The following is a 25247-nucleotide window of genomic DNA, read 5'->3' as shown; positions in this document are numbered from 1 at the left end:
ACCTCCCTATCCCATTCCCCCTCCCCTCTGCTTCTATGAGGGTGCTTCACCCACCCACTCACCCACCCACTCCCTCCTCACCACCCTAGCATTCCTCTACACTGGGGCATCAAACTTTCACAGGACTGAGGGCCTCCCCTCCCACTGATGCCAGTTTTTAACAAGCAAATGTCTAGTGTTCGAAATGCAGTAGTTTGAGAGAACATGTGTAATGCTGATGTAAATGGGATGGACATTTTTTCTAGCTATTATCCATCTTTGAGTCATTGTTGAGTAAATACAAAAAAAAAAATCACTTAAGAGCTATTGCACAGGGCCTGAAATTTTATATAATTCTAAAACTTTTACCTAAGATATTATATACATATTTTAAAACAGTAAGTAACCTAATAATTGCAATTGCCTATTGACTTATTAAAAGATAAAAAGAAAAACTCATTTAGAAAAGCAATTATTTTGGGTGTTTGTTTATTTGTTTTTTAATGGTACAAATGTTTACAAACCAGGCTTAGGACTTTATAGTAAGAATTCTGGAATTTTGGTTTCTTTTAAAAGCACAGAAACATGATAATAGGTTTTCTTTTTAATCCTAGGTAAGGGATATGTGACTACTTCAGATTGTTCACAGCAGCTGATTATGATTTGCCTCATGCTCTAGCAGGAGCATGATTTTGCCAGCTTCGGACAGTCTCTGTGATTGTCTGACATTTGGAATTCTGGAGACTTTTCAGAAGGCAGTGTGGGTTGTTGGTTGGTTGTTGTGTTTGAGGTTTGTTAAGGAGTCGTAAACAAAAAAGAAACAAGGAGAAATTAGGTATCCTGAGACCTCTAATCAGCAGTAGTAGATCAATCAGAAGTAGTCTAATGAGAGCAGCTCCCCCTTTCTGACCTCTGACTTTATTCTGTGATCTCTTTCCTTTCTCTCTATCCTTCTCTCTTCTCTAGTGTTAGAAAGGAAAAGGGGGAGAAGAAAGAACAACCCACAATGTAGCCACAGATAGCTACAGGACTCCAGAACCTGTAGTGAGAATTCTGGTTTCCTTAGAAACCCAGTTGTGTGACTATGCTTTTGTTTTAATCCCAGGTGCGGAATATGCTTCAGTTTGTCCACAGCCACTAACTAGGACTATCTTGTGCTCTAGGAGAGGCAAGGATTTTGTCAGCAACAGATAGTTTAATTCTGGGGACTCTGGAGAGGGTACAAATTTAGAAGCCCAGAGGGTCTGTAGCAGCTGCTGCCCCAACTGCTGCTGTGCCCTTGCTGTTGGTTCATCCTGCAAATATATTTGCTATTGCTGGACTGCTGGATGTTCTGACAATGAAGACTAGACTTGCCCCTAGGAAGGCAACACCATTAGTCAATAGGAAGTTGTCTAAAGAAGTCTATGCCCTCTTTCCCCTCCAGCCTTCTTCCTCTCCCACGAAGTGTTGGGGGGTTATAAGGGATTAAAGTGGAATAAAGGTCGAGAAGAAGGTAGAGAGATATAAGAACCTAAAAAAGTAGTAAACAAATAAGCCAACAAGAACCCTTACATTTATTACCAGTTTTTCAACAAAGGTGCCCACATAATCCAACGAGAAAAGAATGAATAGTGCTGGAAAAAAACCACTGTTTAAAGAATGAAGATAGATGCCCAACACCACTCACAAAAGTTAGCTCAAGATAATCAACATCTAAATGCAAAGCTAAAAACATAAAAACTCTAAGGAAATACAGAAGTAAATCTTCATGGCTCTGGGTGGGCAATGACTTCTTAAAAATTACATCAGAAGTACTATCAGTCAAAGAGAAAAAGGAGACCTTTATTAAAAATTAAAAATTTACTCAGCAAATAGCAACTCACAGTTCTGATAACTGACTTCAGCCCAGAACTACAGAGTCAACAACAGGCTTAAAACTCAGAATGACAACGTGAGTAAGTAGATCTCCAAAGGGGGTTACAGATAGATGTCCAAAGATTACATGGGTGCAAAGATTCTAGTTGCCTAAGGAAAGTACCCAGCTGTGCCTCTCAATTTGCAAGAGAATTTCTGAATTCTACACTTTTATAAGCATATAGTGGGTTTTTTTTTGGGGGGGGGTCTTGCTTACCCAAAGGCTTTTTAGTTATTTGAGACAGATGTTCTCGCTATGTTGCTCAAATAGGTCTTGGGTTCACAGGCTCAAGACATCTTTCTGTTCCAGCCTCCCAAGTACCTGGGGCTTCTGGTGTGTGCCACTAAACCTAGTTCAAAGGTGTTTTTCTCTCTCCTCTCCTTTCTCCCACTTGACCTCAGTTTGTTTGTTTGTTTGTATTGGAGACAATGCTGGCTTTAAATTTCTGAGCCTCCTATGTGGGTCAATGTTAAGGTGATGCATGATTGAACAGTGGAGAGGTAGGCGGGGAAAAGGCTAGGAAAACGAAAGAAGAGGGAGGAGGAGGGGATCAGGGAGGAATGAAGATGGAGGCAGATGTTTATATTTCTCTCAGTGCATCTCTAGCTTGATGAGGTTGTTATTATTTCTAAGGGTTTCTATGGGTCTTTTTATCTCATATGGAAGTGCAGTTTGTATCTTTGCCCATTGATTGTAAGCTTACTGTGTAGAGGGTTTGTGGATTGAGAATTTAATACATTAAAAAATCTGCTTGATAAGCTACCTGGCTTTGGAGTCATGTTCGTGCCTGGGCGGTGGAGGAAAGGAACACACCAGGGTGGTCAGTAGGGTGAGCCTTGCCAAAGTTCTTAGAAGCCGTGTGAGGCTGCTAAGTTAGAGAACCCTGGGACAGATGGCTGCATGGGAACTGGTAGCCAGAGTTCCAGACTAAAAGAGAGACAGCTGAGAGAGGACAGTGTGGGGACCTAAAGTGTGTGCTCAGCTCTGCACTAGAGCGGTGTCCACAGAGTGAGACCGCAGGGACCAATAAAAGGCAACGCCATTCTATTTAATATTTACTGAAACACTCCTGCCTCTGCTCCCAAAAGTGCTGGATTATCAGCATGGGACTTACTTATACTGTGAAGGCTATTTTTGATTGTCAACTTGACTACATCTGGAATTAACTGAAATCCAAGCAGCTGAGCACACCTGTAAGGAGTTTTTCTCGATTGGATCATTTAAAGTTGGAAGACTCATATTAAGTCTGGCCCACACCTTCTAGTGGCAGCCTCTTAAAGGTCACTGAAAGTGGAAGCTTTGCTCTTGCCTGCTTGCCCTCAGTCTTACTGGCAAGTTCAGTCCTTCACTGGCATACAACGACTGGATTCTTGGACTTTCCCTTGGAAGACAGCCATTTTTTGAATTATCAGACCACAGCCTGAAAGTCCCTTTAATAGATGGTGTTTGCACTTGTGTGTGTGTGTGTGTGTGTGTGTGTGTGTGTGTACACATATATATGTATACACATATGCATTCATTCTATCAGTTATGTTTTTCTAGAAAATCCCTAATACATACAGCAAGCCCAAAGACTTTGATGCACAATAACTTACAATTTGTGAGTGATAGCAAGGTCAGAGCATGTCAAAAAGTAAAAGCCAAATACAAGGCCCAACCAACTGTCTAGGGAACCAAACTCTCTGCAGCTAAATATTCATATATAAAACACCAGTGTGAGCTGCAAATGCATTCAATTTTAAGGTTTCTTTAGATTCGGGTACGGCTCTTAAATAATGTCCTAAGTAACACTTGGTAGTAAATGGTGTTTATTGAGCATCTTCCAGCACTTCACATTGCTCTACTGTAGACAATCCTCCATCAGGCACTAGTTACAACCTTCTTCACCTTACAGGTAAGACCCACACAGACAGTGAAGAACTGCAGGTTGGTCAGAAAGTAACTGTTGTGGAACACTGTTCTCTTAGGGGAGTTGCCATTAGCATCGTCATCAGAGCAACTAGAATTAACCAGAACAAATTGGGCCTGTTGGGGTAGAAGAGAGGGCTCGGTGTGATTAAGAGAAAATACTACTCTTGAAATGGACCTGAGTTTAGTTCCTGGCACCAAGGTAAGGAAGCTCACAGTAGCACCTTAGGCCTCCACACACATACACATTTATACAGACACAAATACAATTTTTAAAAAAGAAGAAGACTGGGCCTACTGACATTTTCTCATAAGAAAACACGGAGAGACTATTAGATCCTCATTTAAAGTTCGAAACCATTCCCTCCCATCTGCACCTCCCTGCCAGTTGCATGTAATTCTGTTTCAGATGCATAGGATCTGGTGGGGGTACAGGAGTATTGAGACTGTGGAAACTGGACTGGAGAGAGGCATCTGAGCAGCTGTGGGAAAGCTTAAATCCTGCTGGGGTGACTTTTTGGTGATATAACCCTTTATGGGTCACCCATGCCGCTGCAAATAAGCCCCAGAAGCTCACTGGGTCACCAAGTGAGGCTAGAGTGGAGTCATGACTCTGGTCTATTACTAGTGCCCTATCAGAGCTGAGTAGACAAATACACTAAGTGTGCCCAGAGTCAGTTCATGTACCACTCAGTTTTGAGGAAATGTTTAATAATTCTGAATGTTAACTACCAATTAAAAAGCTGCTCTTAAAAATAGCTAAGCAAAAAATATGGTAAGATTTTATGGGGAAAAAAATGAAATATTCTTCCTTGCCCACACTCCCTGCAGAGGCAAGCAGTGCAGAGAGTCAGGCTGTTTCCTTTCACATGTGTGCACAGGCGCCCTCTTGCCTGTTTTACTATATTTAACACTAACTATATACATACATTTTGTTCCACAGCTTGTTGTTTTTTCAATTAAAAAGCTACTTTTCATGAAAAGCCTATACTCACTAGAATGAAGTAGGTATATTATATTCATTCATTTAGCTCTATAAACCTTTGGAATGCCTTGCACTTACTCTTGTAGATACTTGCTGGTGTTTGGCTTAAAACAAACAAACAAAAACCCCTTTAGTTTCTTCATCATACCCAGCTTGAACTTAATACTGAAACATGGAGGGGGTGGGCATAAAATGCCATTTACAACCGAATGTCTCCCTGACATATTTACAGTGGCAAGTACAGACATCCTTGTCGGGAATAGATAAAAGTTATACAAATTGACCTCCAAATTATTTTCCTTAAAGATTGGATTCTCTTAAATGTTTCTAAATTACATTATCATTGTCTATATACCTCGACACACATGTGGAGAGCAGAGGACAGCCTGCAGGTGTCAGTGCACTCCCTCCACCTGGCCTGCAGGTGTCAGTGCACTCCCTCCACCTGGCCTGCAGGTGTCAGTGCACTCCCTCCACCTGGCCTGCAGGTGTCAGTGCACTCCCTCCACCTGTGCGCTTCAGGGATCCAACTCAGGATCAGGCTTGACGAAAGCTACTTTACTGGGGAGACTTCTTGCCAGCTCCAAACTCGTTAAGACACTACACACGTCATCCTTCTTACATACAGGCAAGAAAAGAATCAGTATGTATGCATCAGGCCTCTTCTTCTCAAAGGGCCAGAACAATGCTTCCTCCGTCCACTTTAACCAGAAATGGACTTGGTGACAGAATCAGGCAGTGCTTCCCTTGTGCTGGGAAGAATGCCAAGGTCCAGTTCTCAATAAAAATACCTTGAGAATATTTGTAGGTGCTTGTCTAATGTTATACGGTTAAGACCCAAGAGACAACTAAATATTTTACAAGTAGTAAAAAATTGTAAGAGCTGAGTCTGTCAGCACACAGTTACAATCCTAGCATCCAGGCCAAAACAGAACAACCATAAGCTAAGACCAGCCAGGGCTCATAGAGAGTCCCTGTCTCAAAACAACAAAAAAGTGCAAGTTACACTCTCTTCTGCTCAGAATACCTCCCCCCAAACCCACACGAAACATTAAAACATCAGCCCAGATTGCAAGCTTCCCTTGACTGTGCTTTGCAGGTTAAGCACATGCTTGAAGGACAGACACTGTTAGTAAAGCAGTGAGCAGTGGGTAACAGAATGCTGGAACCACCATTGCCGACATTTCTGCAACAGAGCATGCATGGGCTGCAGCAGGAGCCCTGTACCTTCAGTTCCTTAAGCCCCTGCATGTATCTCCCTTCTACATCATGTATCTGGTCCTTCAGGTCATAGATGTCCTGCAGGACACAGGAAGGAACCATTGCACAAATATATCTCAAAACTCAAAAGAATCAGATGAAGACACAACTTAGTTCATCTAAAACTAGAGAAATTAAATATAAAATACAAACATCCACCACTCTCAAACCACCACAAGAGGCAAAATAAATTCTTCCAATTACAGTGGAACTGGAGAAATTAGTTTAGTATCAGTACTTAATATGCACTGTTTTTTTTTTAAAGTCAGCATTAAAAAACAGAAGCCAGGATGTAAATATATAATTTTAAAATGTATATTAATTCTAACACTTTTAAAATAAGTTTTAAAAATTTATAAGTCATAATTATTTTAGTATAATACTTCCTTTGCAACTAATAAACTACATAGTAAATTAATTGAAAGCAAATTAATTTACTATTCATGCATAAGTTTCAAAAACGTTATATATGCATTATATATAAGAACTCAGTCACTTTTGAATTACATAGGTACTAAGCACATTAATTGGGAAAAAGAAAGGGAAGTTATACACAATGAAAACAATTTCCAGTGAGAAATTATGTTCTGAGGACACATTTGAGTGGTGACAAGAGCATCTGCTTCAAAGGTTTCCATGATATATTTTAAATAGGCCCAATTTTAAGTGAAAACTATTATTTCTTGCGTTCAGTCACATCATGTAACGTCAAGGTGGGCTATGGCCCAGAATGGACCGTTGGAGAGCATCCTGCTCTGTGCTTTCTCTGCCTATCTCATTCCTTCTCTGATAGGTGTGTGAGTCTTGTATTCATTGATTCACTCAACAACCACTTTGCTAGGGAGCCCATCAGGAATAAGGCACTAAGACCTAAAACCACCTCTTCTTCAGAGGCTATTCTTTCAAGGGAAAGCAACACAAATGCCAAGAACTGTACAGGAGCTGCCTAACCCCGAGGCTGGAACAGCTCGTCTCAGTGTTCTCTGTCCCATGAGACTGAAGCCCCTAAAGGCAAGTCTCTTCCTTACGCAAACTCTGTGTCCTCAGCATTTAAGCCTGGTCAACAGTAAGAGCTTAAAGAACTGGACTGCCCTAGTCAACTCTCCTTCCTGCTACTGTTCTAGAACTCCTCCTTTTCTGTGGTCCTGCGATTTCACAACCAACCTCTTCTGCTACTCGGCAGTAGAAAGGCATGGCCACAAATCCTCTGATTAGTCTGCTTCTTCTCCTCTTGCCTCTGACACTACTGTTGTCTGATCCCCTCACCTCTTTCCACCTGCTCAAGCCAATTTAACTTTTACAGAAAGAAAAGGGACAGAAAAAGGCAGCTTTCTATTTGAGTCTATCTCTTGACTCACTGCCCACCCTAATCCTAAGAGCTACAAATTCACTTCAGGGCCAATTTCTTACATCTTCTCCCATGAGAGTCTACATCTGCCTACCTCACCCTCACTGCTCAAGCCCTGGGTGATAATTCTCCCTCAGGACTGTGGCTAAAGTTAGAATTACTTTTAAGAATGCAAATCAGGGGCTGGAGAGATGGCTCAGTGGTTAAGAGCACTGACTGCTCTTCCAGAGGTCCTGAGTTCAATTCCCAGCACCCACATGGTGGCTCACAACCCTCTGTAATGGGATTGGATGCCCTCTTCTGGTGTGTCTGAAGATGTTCATATAAATAAAATAAATATTATTAAAATGATACAAATCAAATCATACTGCTCTCCTATTCGATACAGCAGTTGAGATTTGTACCCCCACTGCTGCACACCTCCTCCAAACCACCTCACCCTCCACCCCCACAACCTCTTGCTTTCTTTCACCAGCAATTCCTTTCTCCCTTATCCTCTGACAAGTGTTCTGTACCTATGGCCTTCAAGTTCTCTGAACATTCAACAGAGGCTCTCCTCCAGCTTCTGTGCTTTATTAATTTTTATTCTTCCTTCAAGTCTTAGCTCACAGCTTGCTTCTCTGAAAAGCCTTTGCTATCTCTTTTCCTAGTTTTATGTGATGCCTTTCTAAACTCATTTATCCTGCTCTTGGTACCACGGCATACTATTAGCTGAGTCAACTGATGTGAATTAGCTTGTCTTTTCAAAGGACAGTGACCTCCTGAAGGCCAGATTCTGACTGGCTGTCTACATGTCCACTGCCAAGAGTTTACAAACTGAGCCTGAGTGAGCCAGTAAGTGAGCAAGGGAGCGAATGGAGCTGTTCTCACCAGTCTTGATCCATTCTTCAGATAACAGATTCAGCAAGTAAGACAGTCAAAAATAATAGCCTGGTACATTCTCATCTTCAAAATAAGAGGTTTAATAAATATGGAGACTCAAATGATGGATCAAGTAAACTTTTCACTAGCTCAGGTATTTCTGTTATCCAAATATTATACTTTTAGTACTATGAAATACTGAGAACCTGTATTCAAGTATCTAATATGATTATGGCTCAAAAAGCCAATAATTCCTTCTCATAGTCTATTGTTCTTTGTTCTATTTTTCACTCAAAACATGGCAAGGTCATTCTTAAAGAATGACTTTCATATAGATGACATGGCTGTTTGGCATGGCAGAAGCCATTACAATGCCAGCAACTCTTCAGAAGAGAGAACTGAAGGAAGAACCATCTAATCTGCTCCTCTCAGCTCTGAAATATCCAGGGAAAACCCCTGCGCTCTGACGACCATGTCTTTACAGAGCCCTATGTTGTTCCTCATACGTCACATGAAGTGTTAAAAGTTCCATGGACTACAGAGAAACCAAAGCTGCTTTTCAAAGGCAGATGAACTGTGGCTTACCCGCAGTTCACTTAATGAGGTGTCTGGGTCTATTAAGCTGCTGGTGTCCCCACTACCCCGTCTGGATGAGTTCCCGCTTAGAGGCGTTGTTGCTGAGGCAGAATTTCGAGATGAAGGCTAAAAAAGAGAAAAAAAATGACACTTGTGAACTATGTTGTCACATATGTTTGCTGTGAACAAGAAGAAAGGGGCAGAGCAAGGAGGGCAGCTGAGAGCCTGGGATAAACACCTAATAATGCAGCCAATAGCGACCAATCGCAACCCATGCTGGCCTCAAACACAGGTGAGCTGTCAGGCTAACAGTACTTCCCTACCTGGGTTCCTAACATTGCTTATGCACCTCACCTTTGCTAAGAAAGATGAACTATTTTTGGCTAAGAGCAAGAACATCGTACACTGCTATGACGAGAAACCACTTGAAATGTAGCCAATTCTAGTGAGATATAAGTATAAAATGTACACCAGACTTTGAAAGCTTTCTGCACAAAAAACAGTGGACAAAATGCACCACAGTCATCTTGGTGGAGTGTCATTTGCTGCTGCAATATTCTAATTCCAGCAATAGGCTGAGGTACGGGGTAAGGTCAGCCCAGGCTACATACAAAGACCCTGACTCAAACATCACAAAACAAAACATTTATGTTGATTCTATATTGAAATGTGTTGGTTATTTGGGTTGAATGTTATTTAAATTGATTGTTTTTTCTACAGTGTGGCTAAAAAATCTTTAAAATCACATAAGCTTATAGTTCTGCTTTGCATTATAAAATTTAATATAGGACAACATTTTCTTGACTTCTTAAAAATATGTTTAGATGCTGGATGGTGGTGGCACATGACTTTAATCCCAGCACCTGGGAGGCAGAGGCAGGCTGATTTCAGTAAATTTGAGGCCAGCCTGGTCTACAGAGCAAGTTTCTAACACAGAAAAACCCTGTCTCAAAAAAAAAAAAAAAAAAAAAAAAAAAAAAAAACCAAAACAAATGAACCTTTACTACAGAGGCACTCCACAAGGAAGCTATCCTAGTTTCCTTACAGACGTGATTATTCTATAAGAAAAAAAATCAAAAGTATGAGTTTGTTGGTCTGTTCCTAGACACTTGGATTTGTGTTTAGTGGCTTCTCAATGTCAGTTTTCAGAGACTGGAAATCAAAGAAGTCGCCAAGAACTTTAGGATGGTGTCCAGTGAAATAAACGCACCCTCCTCTCCTCTCCTCACAGGACTTTCACATGATCTAAGGCCACAGGAATTTTGAGGGGTCAAGGACAGGAAATAATGACGGAAAGAACCGCTCTGTGGGCCAATTGTGCTGAAGAGAGTAAAAGAGTCACAGGAAGCGTGGACTGACCTTGAGAGCTCTGTCCATCAAGAATTTAGACTCACCCTTGTGTAATTTTCAGCATACTGCTTGTCAGATTTTTCATCCAACTAGAAAAAAAATAGAGATAAAAATCAAGAAGATGCTTGGCATTGTTGGCTTGTGTTGGGGCAGGGGGAGCAATCTCAGTGGTGAGTTCTAAGTTCAATGAAATGTGGAACCAAAGTAAATACATTAAAACTAGAATAAAAGTTATGACAAAGTGTCAACAACTTTTAGTTCATATCCTAAAAAAGACAGGCAGAAAGCAAGCAGCATAGATTCAAAATTTTAGATTGTTTAGACAGATTTTTCTTTTTATGGTATTTAAAATACATTAAAGAAAACTCCATACAAACCTCAGTGTGAACACTGCAAGCAGCAATACAAAATGTAAACATTATTAAGATACAGAATAATGCATAAAACTATTTAATGGCAAAAGGGTTATATAAAGGTTTTTCTTTTTACACAGCAAACGCAAAGAATACAAAAGAATATAAAAATTGGCCTTTCTCCTCACCAAGCCCTGCTCTAACAAAGAACAACCAACCCAAGTCTCTCAAATCTTAACAACAATGTCGCAAACACCTTCTCTAGCTCCTTCTCCCCCTTCTTCACCTTTCTTCATAGGATGTCTTATTCCCACACTATTACACCGATCCATCTGTTTGCTGTCTGATCTCTGTCATGCGAGCCTTATGTCTACATAGGCTGTCTATACTTGAGAAACAAGGATCACCACCTAGTGTGTAAGGGCTCAGAAACGCTATACCCATCTGTCCTCACAAGACTCCCCATTTTTGTAGCTTCACAGTGGCAGGTCATCTCAACATGTGACATGCCAGTCAGACTACCCTGCCTTCTGCTGCTAAGCCTCACTTTCTCTGGCCTCCCAGACCTGCTGCAGGAAGGAAGGTTCCTTATAGACCTATTCTGAAATTCTAACTTTAGCTAAGGGAAAAAGTTCAGGGGTGGGAAACTTTACTGGAGTTTAGCTGTTATGAAAGGTCCCAGCTGTATCTGAACACGTTTCATTTGCTTGCATATACTATTAACCATAGTGAAAAGGTAACAGCAACTTTACATGAAAATAAAATATCCCCGACCCTGAGCTCTGAGATCAACCTTCCCAGCCCATCTAGGAAGGGGATTTGAAAACTTTCTTCAGTTGATTACTAAAACAGGAAACATCGTTATATTCACCTTTGCTTGGTTGACTTTACTCCAACTTCCTCACATTTGAAAGGTTTTAACTTATTTTTTATTACCCAGTTATCGTGTTTAACATAGACGTTTTACTCAGTACTCTATCAGTTATATGAATGTTGGGTTTTGGTGTTTTATTTTTTGGGCCATTTCTTGCTGTAATATTTTCAAAAGAAAATCAGTTTAATTTATTTAAAAATAAGATCAATGCTTATGTTATACAATAAGCAAGCAAGAGATGACAGCTGGAATTTTAATGTTGCCACTGTCTGCTTTACATGAGGAAAACTCCCTCTCAATCTGCTCTGGTGAAAAGCATTGCCTGATAGTTAATATCATTCAAAGTCAAGAAGGGTATCTTCTTAAACTGCTTTATTTTTCTAATTAATTTCTGCTAATACATTAATGAGAAAACAAGTATTCAAAATTAAAAATCTAGTCCATCTGAAATCCTTCCAAATGTCACCTTTCTTATAAAGTGACCCCCAGACTCACCCACTTCTACCAGACCATCACTGTGGAATAACCGCACACTTCGGAGGCTCATCACTGCAGCACCACAACACTGACTGTAGTGCTCACTGTAATCTGACAAAGTCCAACTGTCGAAACTCAAACTGATCACGAGCCAAACCTGAGGAACTGTTAAGCCAGCAGAAAGCAGCCATGCCGCAGTCCAAGTATTTTGGCTGCAGTGCCTCAGCCAGATGCTCCTGAGGCTGACACTGTAAAGCTTCCGGAGTCTCTGAAGGCGGACTGCCATGACAAGCAATGTTTACAGCAAAGACTGAAAGGACCTGCCAAACCCTAAAATGGCCTTTTAAGTGCAAGAAAATTTAATCATGCTCAAGGTATAAAAGTATACTCTAAATAAAATGCTTACAGTGTGGTTTGCTAAATATATTAATTGAATCACAATTACCCATTACCTTCTAATAAATGTCCTTCATTTGAAACACTTGGGGAAAAGTGTTTCAAATTTAGAAATTTTTTTCAATTTGTGGAAATTTATCTTTTGGAGATGGTACCCATATATTTCACACACACACTAATTATATATATATAACAGTTAAAGTTAATTTTATATATTATTTTTAGTGTAACTGAAGTTTGACGGCAACCTAGATTATAATATAAAGCACCGTGTCAATATTCAACAACCTTTAGATTTTAGGAAAAAATGACTTTTGAGTTTTTCTACTAAAAATATTCAACCCAATAATAAGGTTATCTAAAAGTTGCTTAAAGGGAAAAAAAAACACAGAAAGTGGATCTGATTCCATAATCATAGAAAGGAAATGAACAATGACTTTAATAATTTCCTGAAATGAACCTGGCTAAGGATTTCTTTCAGAAGCAGATACAATGCACAGTACGTCAGCACATTTATACTCTTTTTATTTTCCTTTATTCTAGCCTGACCCACAGAGCGAGACAAGAGGTTACAGCATATGAACCCTGTGCTTTTGCAGAACTGGCTGGCACTTTTTCCAGCATCTCCTGGGTCCAGGGTTATCATGCTGTGAGCATATAGTGTGCCCACAACACAGCAGCTGGAAAGCATCTTTCAAAGACAGGACTGGGGACAGTGTAGGACGAACCAACATAAATCCCCTTTTCATCTGTTTCAATGAGGTGAACTGAAGCTTACGCTTTTTAAATGAGAGAAAATCACTTGTTTAGAGGACATCATCAAAAGGCCAAAGTAATTGTATTTATAGGCACTTGAAAATACAAAAAGCAATGGCTCACAAGCTATAAAATAACAAGAATACTTGGAAAGCCCTGCTGTAGACAGTCTTTTGCTTACATTGAAGAGTTATTTAATTAATAGGGTCAGGAAGAGACAATCGTAAGGTTCTTCATTTCCACATAATTACAAAGCAAACTGCCAAAACTCATGTGCAGAGACTGTAACACTACTTCAGGAATCAGGAATTGAGAGACTGAAGCTATGGAGAGAACAGGCAGAGTAAATTCATTAGATTTATGGGGAAAGCAGGTACCAGTGGACCAATGGCGTGGCTCGCTCAGCAGGCAGGCACTGGCCACTGAGCACTGTGACCTCAGTCCAATACCCAGGACTACAAGAGAGGAGAACAGCAGCTCCTGCAAGCTGACCTCTGACCCACACACGTGTTCCATACCAGTGCTCATATGAACACACATACACAAAATAAGTTAAAATCGCCTCAAAATTAAAATGAGATTACTAAGCAGGTTAACAAAATGAACAACACCTCAGAGAATAACTGGTAAATCACCATTTAATTTCATATGTGGACAAAATCCTTGATTCAATCCACAGCAAGATGAGCCTGCTACACAGACAGATTTAAGAACTAGTAATGTGGAATAATTAGGACTGCAATTAAAATAATTGAAATTATTTTCTAGGATTAAAATAGTTCAGAAATAGCTACTTCATACCGTAAGTGAAGTGCTGGGTTAAAACAGGGCTTGTCTGTGTGATGCTAGCCCGGGGTGGGGAAGAGGGTTGGACAGATGAGCTCAGAAGGCAGGTCACAATGTACCTAAACTGTGAGTATCCAGCTGTTGCCATGGACACTATGCTTCTACACAGTCCCCACAGCTGGAAACTACTAGGAAGGGTGGGTACCTCAGGCCAAAGCAGAGTCCACTTTAAAACACAAAGTCAGTGGCATTTTACTAAGTAACATTTTATTATTCAACTTTTAAATTCTATCACTTCATAGCTTTATCAAAACCAAGAAGGAAGCAAGGAATGAACCAGAAACATCTGAATATGGGCCAAATATGAGGGGGTATTAGGAAAGTACTTATTTCCTCAGGAATGGCCGTTAGGTATGCAGATCAAACTGCTTGTTAGGAAATGACATGATGTAAATGGATTGGCTCTGGAATAATTCAGAAAAAAGAGCAGAGAAAAACATCCCAAACACAATAAGCGTTGGTATGGAGACTCACCAAAACTGCTGACAAGCTCTGGGGGATTCCACAGGGCGAGAGGGAAAGGGTGTTTTTAAGCACATTTTAACAAACACATTCCAAAATACTTATGTTTCATGTTAATATACTCAAGCAAATGTCTAAGAAGTTAGAGTCCTAACTTTAAAAACAACTAGTACAGAAGCTGTTAGTCACATGCCTACAACGGCACAATGGACCCATGCAATACACTCACGCTGGTCAGGTCTGAGATGCCGGCATCATCCACCTCAGAGACAACGCTTCCCCTACGATTGGAGCGACTAAAGTAATCAGCGGCAGAAACCTTTCAGTCAGAGAAAACGAGATGCTTTAAAGTCAGAAAGGAAGAACGAGCACTAGCTAAAAGTGGAAAACTGTGCACTTGTTTTCATATGATTGATGAAGCATCATGAGACGAAAAAACTTTTACAATTAACTTACTTTAAAAAGCAAAAAAGAAAAGAAGTACGTAAGTAAAGTCCTGGCTCCTAAAGCAAGCAAGCCTTCTGCAGCCCCAAATGCAATTCTCTGCCTAAGTTCACAGCAGGCAAACCTCGCACGCTAAAGGCCCTGGGAACCTTCAACTAGGGAGGGCAGTGTTCCAGGCTATTATCAAACCTCTACTATATTTTACAATATTATATTCATTATAGCTATCAACTCTGGCAATACTCAATTTCCCAACAATTCCTTCTTTTTCACGCATCACTGTATTAGGGATTGTTGGGACAAAATAATGAGGACTGGCCTGGAAAATCCCTTCCCTTGTTCTTCCAACAGCTGAGCTCTTGTATGAGAAGACACTGTCTCTGAAGACTCTTCCAAGGTCACTCACATATCCACCTCACGGCGCTCCATCACATGCACCTGCCCTCTCACACTATGAGCTGTCTTCCATCTGTGTCCCTTCTTCACTGGTTGATATCTATGTCTTTAATAGGAGATAAGCTCAGAGATCTGTCCTCCTCGATTTGACACAGCGCTCCTAGCATTTAACACAGTGCCTCAGGTATAGCAGGCACCTGTCAAATGCCTATCCCCACTCACAGTTATTCAGTTTGTTTGTTTGTTTTGAGACAGGATTTCTTGGATGTCCTGGAACTCATCCTGTAGCAAACTCAGAGATCTGCCTATCTCTGCTCCCAAGTGCTGGAATTATAGGTACGCACACCACCACCACCTGGCTTCATCAGTAATTAACTCAAGCTGTTTGCCTTGCTTTAAAACTCACCAAAAAGTGAATTCAGAAACTCATCTATGGGGACAAAAGAGTCTTAAAAGTATGAAATCTGACAAAGTCCAACAAGGACAAGCAATGATATTTTTAATCTTTAAAACAGTATTACAACTTGACTTATATATACTAATATTTACTAGCCCCTACTAACTTAGAAATTTGAAAGTTATCTTCCACAGTTATTCACTGAATGAATACACATACTAAGCCTAACAACAAAGTAGACAGCCATTAGATCTCCACTGTACAGAAACAACTGATGGGCTGTCGAGGTCAAGGCAAGCATCATCACTGAACAGCTGCTACCCTTCCCTCTGCTGCTTCCAAGATGCCTTCAGGTGTTGTGACTTTTATTTCTAGTTCAGCCATGAGTAGGAAACATTACTTGGTTTGCTGAGGAATCGCAACTGCTTTAATTAGTTGAATTTTTATCACATAAACATGTGGTGCTCCCTTCTCTATGAGAACTGTGGGTTTATAATCATCCACATTAATTCAGCTTGCACTAAATGAACTACTTTTCTGGAAGGAAAAACAGCTTCATAGGCCTCTTCTAGCTCCAAGCTGACAAACCATCTTCTACTCTATAATTTCCCCCATCATTTCCTTATAGAGAACAAAAATGTCACTCATAAAAATCTCCAACTTCTTTAAAGAGTAACATGAAGCTATTACAGCATCTACAATGATTAGTTAGGTAATGTCTGAACCTATGTTTTAAAATCTTGCCATCAACATATAATAAAGGTCACAGTGTTAAGATCTGGACACACACTGGCTCAGCTTACAAGAAGCAACAGGTTGTCACACCCTGGATCCCAGTTACAAGCACTTTGTAACTTACGAGTTGTAAGATAGTACAAATATGAGAGGCTTGTTTTGGAAAACAAACAGATAAATAGGTATGCATAAAGAAACAACAAATAAAATGAAAGTTTTTCAATAAAGGGTTTGTACATAAAACATGTGAATCTATGACTCATTCTCAAGAACAAAGCAAGCTGTTCACATAAGCTGTATGTAAGGAAAATGTTCTCTTTGTCAAATGCATATTTTACTTTGCAGCAAATCTCACATAATCATACACTGTTGACATGTAAATGCTATGTTTGTTTGCACGCAGACCATGCTCACCACACTCTCCCTTCGCCCACGACTGGCACGATCAGAAGACACAATGCTTGCGGTGTCATCATCGACGGGCTACAGAAAGTAAAACAGATTCAGTTTCTCTCTGGGTCCCCCAGACTGCAAACACACTGGGGCAGTTCAGGAGGCCACTCTCCTTGAGCACTGCAGTTGTCGTAGCCACTGTGCAGTTGTCATGGCACTAAGGAGACAACTGCACAGAGCACAGTGCAGCCATGAGCAAACTCGACACAACCAGCTAAGGAAGACTCACAGATCTGTGTGGTTCCTTGAGAGGTCAATAAATACACTTTAAGATTTCAATTTGGGAAAGGAAAAACAATGATGTTTTAAAACGAAATAACATATGTCAAAGAGATTCCTACCAGCAAAGCTCTGAGGCAGTGACTCATTTCCTGACTCTCATTCCTATGCAGCTAGCAGTGACGGGACGGTTATCCCTTCACAGGACTGTGTTCTTCCCACTGCACTGGCAGAACTCATCCATGGTACAAGTAAGTAGCCTGTCTCCATTCTGATGTCACTAAGATGCCATTCTGGCATCGCTACAGCAGAAATTCTGAACCCAAATTGCAAATGAAATAGAATCTAGCCAGGTCACAAGAACAAGGTTTTACACTAATTTGTTTTTGAGAGTGGGTCATCAAAAATTTTCTGCAGGGGAGGCTACTATATTTGGCATATTAGAAATATCACCAGGTCTGAAAACTGCCAAGTAGAATTTGAGTATACAGAGAATTAAAAGGAAACATCCGTCTGTGGTGAAACAGCCTTTATCTCCTAACACACACACACACACGTTAGTTTTATTATGTACAGGGGTGGCATCTCTAAGAACTGCGACTCAGATGGCCATAACTACAAACATAACCATAAAAGAAAGCCCAGAAAACTCATATTTTACCTGCTGTAATCTTAACGATTATTAATAATAATTTCTCCAATTTGGGATAATCTGTACAGTATACCTAAAGTAATCATTTGGTTTGGGAATGTAAATTAGTATGGTCCTTTTAGTTGTCAATATATGAGCATAAATAGCAAAATTAAAACGTATATGCTCTGAGCATGGCGGCCTGCACCTTTAATTCCAGCACTAGGGAGGCAGAGGCCAGTGGACCTGAGTTTGAGGCCTGTTTGGTCTACAGAGCGAGCTCCAGACCATCCTGAGCTACACAGAAAGACCCCCACCTCAAAGAGTACAAGGGCTGGAGGAATGGCTCAGCAGTTAAAAGCACTTGCTGTTCTTGCAAGGGACCATGGTTTGATTCTCAACAGCCACATGGTAGTTCACAATCCCCTGTAAGTACAGTTCCAGAGGATATAATATCCTCCTCTAGCGTCCAAATGCACAGACATGCATATGGCGTACACACACACACACACACACACACACACATATGGCAAAACATTTATACATATAACACAAAAATAAATATTTTAAATAATGCGTATGCTCTTAAATTTCTACTATTTCCTGATACACAATTTGTCTTGCAGATATACTCATGTAAGTACATACTTTGTGTCTGTGCACATGTGTGCATGTACAAGGGAAAGAAAGATAAAGAATGTGTGTTCATCATAGGACTGGGGAGATGGCTCAATAGGTAAAGTGTCTGCTCTGCAAGCATGAAAGCCTTAATCTGGACTCCCAGAATCCATGTCAAAGCCGGGATGGAACTGTGTGCACTGAGGACAGTGGCTCTCAGGCTCAATGGCCGGCCAGTCTAGCCTAAACAGTGTTCTCCAGGTTCAGTGAGACTTCATCAAAACAAAGAAGGCAGAGGGGGTAACTAACAAAGACACCTGGCATTGGCCTCTGACCTCCGCATGTGAATGCACAGCTCATGTATAGACTCAGATAATCTTTGACCATCTAAATGACCATCAGTACTAAAATTATTTTTAAAATAATACCTATGCCTTTGTGGGATAGCACACTGACATCAAAAAGATTTGACAATGTGTAACTATCTCAAAGTGGTGATAATTGAAAAGGGCCATAACTTATTGTTAAAAATAATAATGTCAAAAAAAGATGCTATAAATCTGTATGCACTGGCACAACATACTTTAAGAAACATAGAGCAGTAACATACTGGAAAGGAAGCCATTTGTGGTCAGAATGAAAGCACTCATACATTTCCAACACATCTCTGACAGTAGACCTGCAAGCATGTTCCATGTTATTGGGGCTTACTAACACTGTGATGAGCTTAAGAGTTGGTTTGTTCACCTCTCCCACCACTTCACAGCAGAGGGGTTAGTAAACAATGGAAACTGCAATGCAGGAACTTGTGCAGGGAAAGCCCAGAGCAGCACACCCAACAGGAATATCAATACTTAAAACAGTGTTTCTCATGAATGGCAACACAAAAACTTTAAGGCTACTCAATGGCCTCAGTCGTAGACGCAGTTAAGAAATTACTCAGGTCCACACAGCAACAGTCAGTTAGTATGTTAGTACTTGATGTGTATGGACTTAGGAGTATATAACCCATGCACAAGATGGTGAAACACATCACTCCATCCCAAAGTGTGACTGTAGAGCAACTAAACATTCCTGAAGCATGCAGAGACTTTAGCTCACCACAGGACTGCTTCTCGAGGAACTCGCTCTGGATGAGTAGTAACTGTATTCAGACGGCTACAAAGTTTCCAAGAAGAAAGGCTTTACAACAATGGCCAGCTCAGTTTCTCTGCTGGGAGTACAGTGACCCTACTCTTAACTTTTGATGCCCAAGGTGAAAATAGCTGCTTTTCCTTGGTCTGACACCCCACCTCACACCCACCCTTAAATGGGGGAGGAAATGCCCCAAAGAGCTTCACTATAGACTCTCCTCATATGTTAACTCATAACTTCTAGTTGTCACCTTATCATAACTGGCTTAATGAATGGGTCGTAATTTGTAATACAAGGCCTGTTCCTTCCTGTAATCCTCCCCTCCCCCCTTCCCCATTTTGACTTACAGTTCGAGAACCATAAGGGTTATACAATCCACCATCATACAGTGAGGCCTGAAGAACAAAAGATTATTACTTGACTACTTAGCACTGGTGTTGTTTTGAAAATATCATTATTATTTTGGAACTTTATAATTTAAAAAATGTTTAACAGTATGTTATATGCACTTACTTACATGGTTCACTGTATCGGTTTCATTATAACCTCATCAATATACTTGGTTAGAAAACACTGCAGTATTTTCTTTCGCCTCATGTTATAACATGAGGAAGCAGACACTCCTGGGTTCCAGTCAAACTGACCGTAGAACAACAAACGACTAGAAGCACCGACAACTGACATGTCACAGAAAGCTATTGCTTATGTTTGAATTCAGCTTAATAGATTTGACTGCCATAGCGAGGGCCATAACTGTAAACAAAACTATGGGAGTGCAGCAGGACCCAGCACAGGAAACAGACTCTAAATACAAGCTACCAAAAGTCATCTGTTTCTACATTGGCAAAGAACAGGATTATTTTTCATGCCCTAAGGTTTGTAGCCTAAGCACAGGCAGCGTACACTGCAGGGCACATGGCAGGAAGGCCACACAGCTCAGCCCCTGACAGTGGCCCTACTGCAGAGCACACACTGGAAGAAGGAAATACAAACCAGACTGGTACTTCTCAGCAGACCAGAAGTTACAGTAGGGGAAGCCTATGAAAAAAGTGCACTAATTAAACCTAAGGAAAGTCGAGGGGAGCCATGACAGCAGCGTGTCCTTGGACAGTACTGACCCTGCTCTGACTCCTGGATGTCCCCATCGGCTCGCTGCACAGGGAAGAAGACTGCAAGAGAGGCAGAACAGGAATAAGCAAAAACAGAGGCAGAAGGCACTCACCATCATGCACGCAGAAGACTTTAAGTTATGAGTTTTGATTTCATAACTCATTAGTCAGCCCCAAGCACTTAAAGTAGTGTAAAAATTTATGAAATAAGAAAAAAGTCACTAAAAACTTTGAATACTAATCGTTAAAGGTAGGGGGAAAAATCACCTCTAAGGGTTGTCCATCAATATGTCTACAACCTTTTGTTTTTATAAAATTATTGGCAGGGTGCAAGACAAAGACCCAAAAATGCACTGAAGAAAGGGGCCCTGGCTCTGGGAGTGTATAAAATGGTGGCCTCAGAGCAGTCGCCAGTAGCTCCTGGGGCACTGCCAATGCTTTTGTGACAGACTCCCAGTGGGTTTGGCCAGGTTATAAAGGACTCAAGTAAGCAAGCCCTCAGTTACTGCTATCTGCCTTTTTCCAAACAAGTCTGAAAGTCTTTCCAGGCATACATGGACACAGCATGCTAGCTGACCAGAGAAGCCGCACTCACCAGCTGAGTCCATTCACTGAGAGCACTCATTACAAAAAATTGCATCTCCTTCCCTGCTGTGGCTTAAGACACAGTTTTAGTTCTTTTCCCCTAAACCTAGACAAACAAGAATATCGAGTGACACCGTGTGTGTGCGGGCAAGTTTTTGAGTTGATAGTATTTTCAGTGCTCAAAATTGAATCCAGAACCTTGCATGTGCAAATGAAGTATTCTATTACATACATTTGCTCCCATTTCTCAATACTTTTAAATGTATTAAATACCACACATGATTGAAATGCTAAATGCCAGGCAGTTTTGGCACAGCCTTTAATCCTAGCACTGGAGAGGCAGAGTGAGGAAGATCTTTGAAGTTTCTACCTTACTGTGGTGATGTGGGTAGCTGAGGCAGGATGACCAGCCCAGGCTACAGAAACACACCATGTCTCAAAATCAAACAAAACAAGCAAAAACACAAAACCATTTGGGTATACCCAAACCATTCATAGATTAGTTACAAATAGTAAAAATGCAAACTGGAGGGTTAGAAATGTATTAAGATACATGAGAACAAAAATCTTTAGACAAACCCGGAAATAGTAGGTAGAGGCAGGTTTGCTATGTCTAAGACTGCTATAGTTTCTCTGGTCAAAGTAGAGGCCACTCTGCAAAAAGCAAAATTTAAGTTTTCTTAGGATACATGTTTTTGATGCAACCACAACTCAGACAAACTTTGAACACACAGGCAAAATCTGATGCTGTACAGGTTCCTCTTCCCAGAGCAAGGCCTTTAAGGCAAGGATTACAGCAAAGAAAGGACAAGACGCAATGGCTTAGAATTTCTTAGAAAGGATGGGCATTAAAGGTCAGCCACTTCAAACAAAGTCTCTACTAATTATTATTACTTAAAAGACCAGACAACACACCTTCAAATAAAATAAAATGCAAATAATGGAGTTACTCTTACTCTATATTTAAGAATGAGCCTGAAAAACCTAGGGCTACTATCTAATTACCACCTTTATAAACTACTGGATTAGAGAAATCCCTTCCCAGATCTCCCTCTTTGTAGAGGTTAAGTACATGAACCTCCCTGCCTAGAACCTCCCTTCTCTACTGCTGACACTACTTAAAGGGCCCTGCCTCTACCCAACCCATACCCTCTGGGTTCTGTCTTCTGCCATCTCTGCAACTCACACCACAAGACTGCCAGTGCCCCATTCTCCAAGGCCTCTCTAATCTGTTTTCAGCTATATTCTTCCTCCCTTTTCCCTTCCAGCTACATCCTCCCAAGGGTCCCATGGGATCCCAGAACTGGCAGGGAGCTGGAGACTGCATTTCTGCCAGGGGCACAATAAGGAGGAAGAGGTACTCCAAGCACCCTGATTCTGCAGCATTTGCTCTCTACATAAATGCTTGGTCAAGTGACTGGAATGGAAAGCTTATTGGTTCTGCAGTGTAATCACATAGGGAAAGGGTCTGTTACACACTTCAGTTTCTACCAGTAAGTATATTCCAGGTTTCGGTGCTATCCATAATACCACAACTAGATCAAACTTCTGAAATAGAACTAACCAGTGCATCTTTATAAGAACTAGAGGACCGCTTCTTCATCCCATGGGTGTGACTGTAAGAATGATTCTGGAAATAAATATTGAAAGTTAACTTTAGATCATAAAATGAAATTTTAAGAACGAAACTCGCAAGTTACTCTCTCTGATCTCTCCTTGTGTCCACCACTATCTAACCCGATGTCTGGCCAGCTAAAGAAAACCTATTAGGACACAGAATCAGAGGGATGTCTGTGGGGACCTTCACTGCACCTTACTTGAGTCTCATCCCCCACTTCCTTGCCTTGAGAACACTATATGAGAACTCATACCCTTTAGACATCTTATCTAAAGCAAAAGCAAAGCTGTAGACAAGCTAAAAGTTCACATAGGCACCACTCAAGACAGCATTCTTCTTTGGATTTAGTTTATGTGTATTTATTTGTGTGCACATGCCAAAAAGGGCATGGATCCCCAGAACTGGCTTACAGTGGTTGTGAGCTAGCCGGCATGGATGCTGAAAGCTGAGCTCAGGTCCTTTGCAGAGCAGTAAGCACTCTTAAACCTCAAGCCAGCTCTCCAGACTTCAGACAGTACTCTTAGATAAAGTTAGTAGATCCATGCATATGCTGCTTAGAAGAGAAATGCCTAAAACATATGCTCTGAAGCTATACAAAGTGCTTTGAAAAGATGGTTATTAAAAAAAAATCACTTTTCCTAGGGGACAAAGGACAGTCCTGTTATTAACAGACAACTAACAGACAAGAAGCTCAATCTATGTAGTGAGATTGTGACACTCCAAGTATCTAGAAACAACAAAGGGCAACAGGCTGTCCTAGGAAAACTATCTCACATAGAGTCAGATCCTCAACAATAAGGACAAACACATTTTCTTATTGTGAATGTTCTTTTATATTTCACTAAGAACATTCTAAGTGAAAACTAGGTAGTCCAGAAACTTGGGCAATCTAACAACATAATAGTATCCCAAAGAAAACAGGCCAGCTTGACTTCCTTAGCTAATTCAGCATGTCAAACCAAAATACTTGGTCATCTTGAACTGCCACCCATCACCACTGGATGTTTCAATTAGTAACCTGCCAGCTTATGACACCAAATCAAGTACAGGTCTGTGTTATCAAAGCTCAGGATGCATCAAAACACTGTCAGTGGAGCTGGAGAGATAGCTCAGAGAGTAAAGATGCTTGCTGTCAAGCCTGATGCTAGATAAACTGAGTTCAGTCCCTGGGACCCACATGTTAGGAGAACCAGCTTCAATAAATTGCCCTCTGACCTCCACATATATGCCATGTGACACATACACAGGCAAAACAAATAAACATGAAGTTAAAAACTAAGCCAGCCAGTCTTCCAGTGTAGCACGTAAGCACAGGGTGCCAGTTTTTCTCTTAGAGACAGATGGAACCACAATAGATCTTAGTAATAGTCAGGGAGCTTGGCTCTTACATTAAATATCCCAATCATTTTGAGGTGGTGTGGTGTGGTGTGGTGTGGTGTGGTGTGGTGTGGTGTGGTGTGGTGTGGTGTGGTGTGGTGTGGTGCGGTATTGAGAAGCAACCCTACAGCCTTGCAATGATTAAAGGTACCTCACCAGTGGGTGATGCTCTTCATCCCTGATCCTGAAGTCTCTGGGAAAAAACTATTATTCCAGTAACAGATTATGCTATAATTGCAAAAACAATGGTTTTTGTTTTGTTACACATCTTCTCCCAAAAGATCATAACAAAACCATGAAAGTTAGTCATAATCTATGATTAGCAACAATTCATGTTTAGAAAGTGAAATCTCACACTTAACACAAAGTCATGCACTACATACTAATGAAGAAACTCTTGATGGTCTGTCCTTGATGGTATCATACTGCAGTTCAGAAAAGTAGGAAAGTTGGTTGTATCGCCACAGTCAGGAATATAAGAGAAAAAGCAACCTGTCATTATTAAAATCAAAGAAATTCTACTTCAAAAGCAAAAGATTATTAAATACAAAAGCTATTATATTTGGATGTAACCTTTACTTTTTCAGTAGAAATTGTTGCTCAACTGCCTGTATAATTAAAACTTTGTTTTATGTCAGGCACAGTTATGTGCACCCATAACCCTATCTATTCTGGAGACAGATGGCATCCTAAACATCCAAAAGACTGTGCTCCCCATCCCTCTTTGGGCTTCACTGGGGACTGAGCTTTGTGCATGTTGTGCAAGCACTTTTGCCACCGTGATACACCTCAGTCTCTATTTCCCTTTCAAATAACAAAATTCTGAAGCAGTGATAGAAAGATGACTCAATCTTAGAACATGGTGGAACAGGACAGCCAAGGAAGGCTTAAAATGTAAAGGAGAACCATTCTGAGGTCAAGGATGCTTTCACCTCATTCTGTGGCTCCTACTGTTTGCCATCATTTGACAGACACCAAGCAAGGGGGAGCACAGCCTGATCTGGCTTGCAAAGAATAATCCTGGGATCAGAGCAGGATCACTTCCTTGAACCTACTTAGAGACGTACGCCCTAAAATCTTATTTCTTCAAGAAAATGCTCAACAAAATGGGAAATATGGCCAGAACAAAATGTGGTATACACAACAGACAAGCAAGTTGACATTAGATAGAAAACCCACATTTTCAGGTAGGATCCTTTAAAA

General features: G+C 40.8%; 1 protein-coding gene across 6 annotated transcripts in view; it reads right to left on the bottom strand.

The window, feature by feature from the left end:
* Positions 1 to 25247, bottom strand: part of LRRFIP2 (LRR binding FLII interacting protein 2) — a 95582-nt gene that overhangs the window by 23124 nt on the left and 47211 nt on the right. For 3 of the 6 annotated variants that reach the window (XM_080934500.1, XM_080934503.1, XM_080934501.1), the window contains 12 exons: positions 24428 to 24469; positions 22614 to 22679; positions 21629 to 21703; positions 20474 to 20524; positions 20349 to 20393; positions 19703 to 19750; positions 19323 to 19379; positions 16715 to 16783; positions 14558 to 14647; positions 10209 to 10253; positions 8824 to 8940; positions 5997 to 6068 (listed from right to left, as the gene is read on the bottom strand). In XM_080934500.1, the coding sequence (XP_080790626.1) occupies positions 5997 to 6068; positions 8824 to 8940; positions 10209 to 10253; positions 14558 to 14647; positions 16715 to 16783; positions 19323 to 19379; positions 19703 to 19750; positions 20349 to 20393; positions 20474 to 20524; positions 21629 to 21703; positions 22614 to 22679; positions 24428 to 24469 (777 nt within the window). The remainder of the gene's footprint in view (positions 1 to 5996; positions 6069 to 8823; positions 8941 to 10208; positions 10254 to 14557; positions 14648 to 16714; positions 16784 to 19322; positions 19380 to 19702; positions 19751 to 20348; positions 20394 to 20473; positions 20525 to 21628; positions 21704 to 22613; positions 22680 to 24427; positions 24470 to 25247) is intronic. The other 3 variants (XM_080934504.1, XM_080934505.1, XM_080934502.1) reach the window with 2 other exon arrangements.

The sequence above is a fragment of the Micromys minutus genome (assembly GCF_963924665.1).
Source record: "Micromys minutus genome assembly, chromosome: 21".
NCBI classification, from domain to species: domain Eukaryota; kingdom Metazoa; phylum Chordata; class Mammalia; order Rodentia; family Muridae; genus Micromys; species Micromys minutus.
This window is presented reverse-complemented; position numbering and strand designations above follow the sequence as displayed.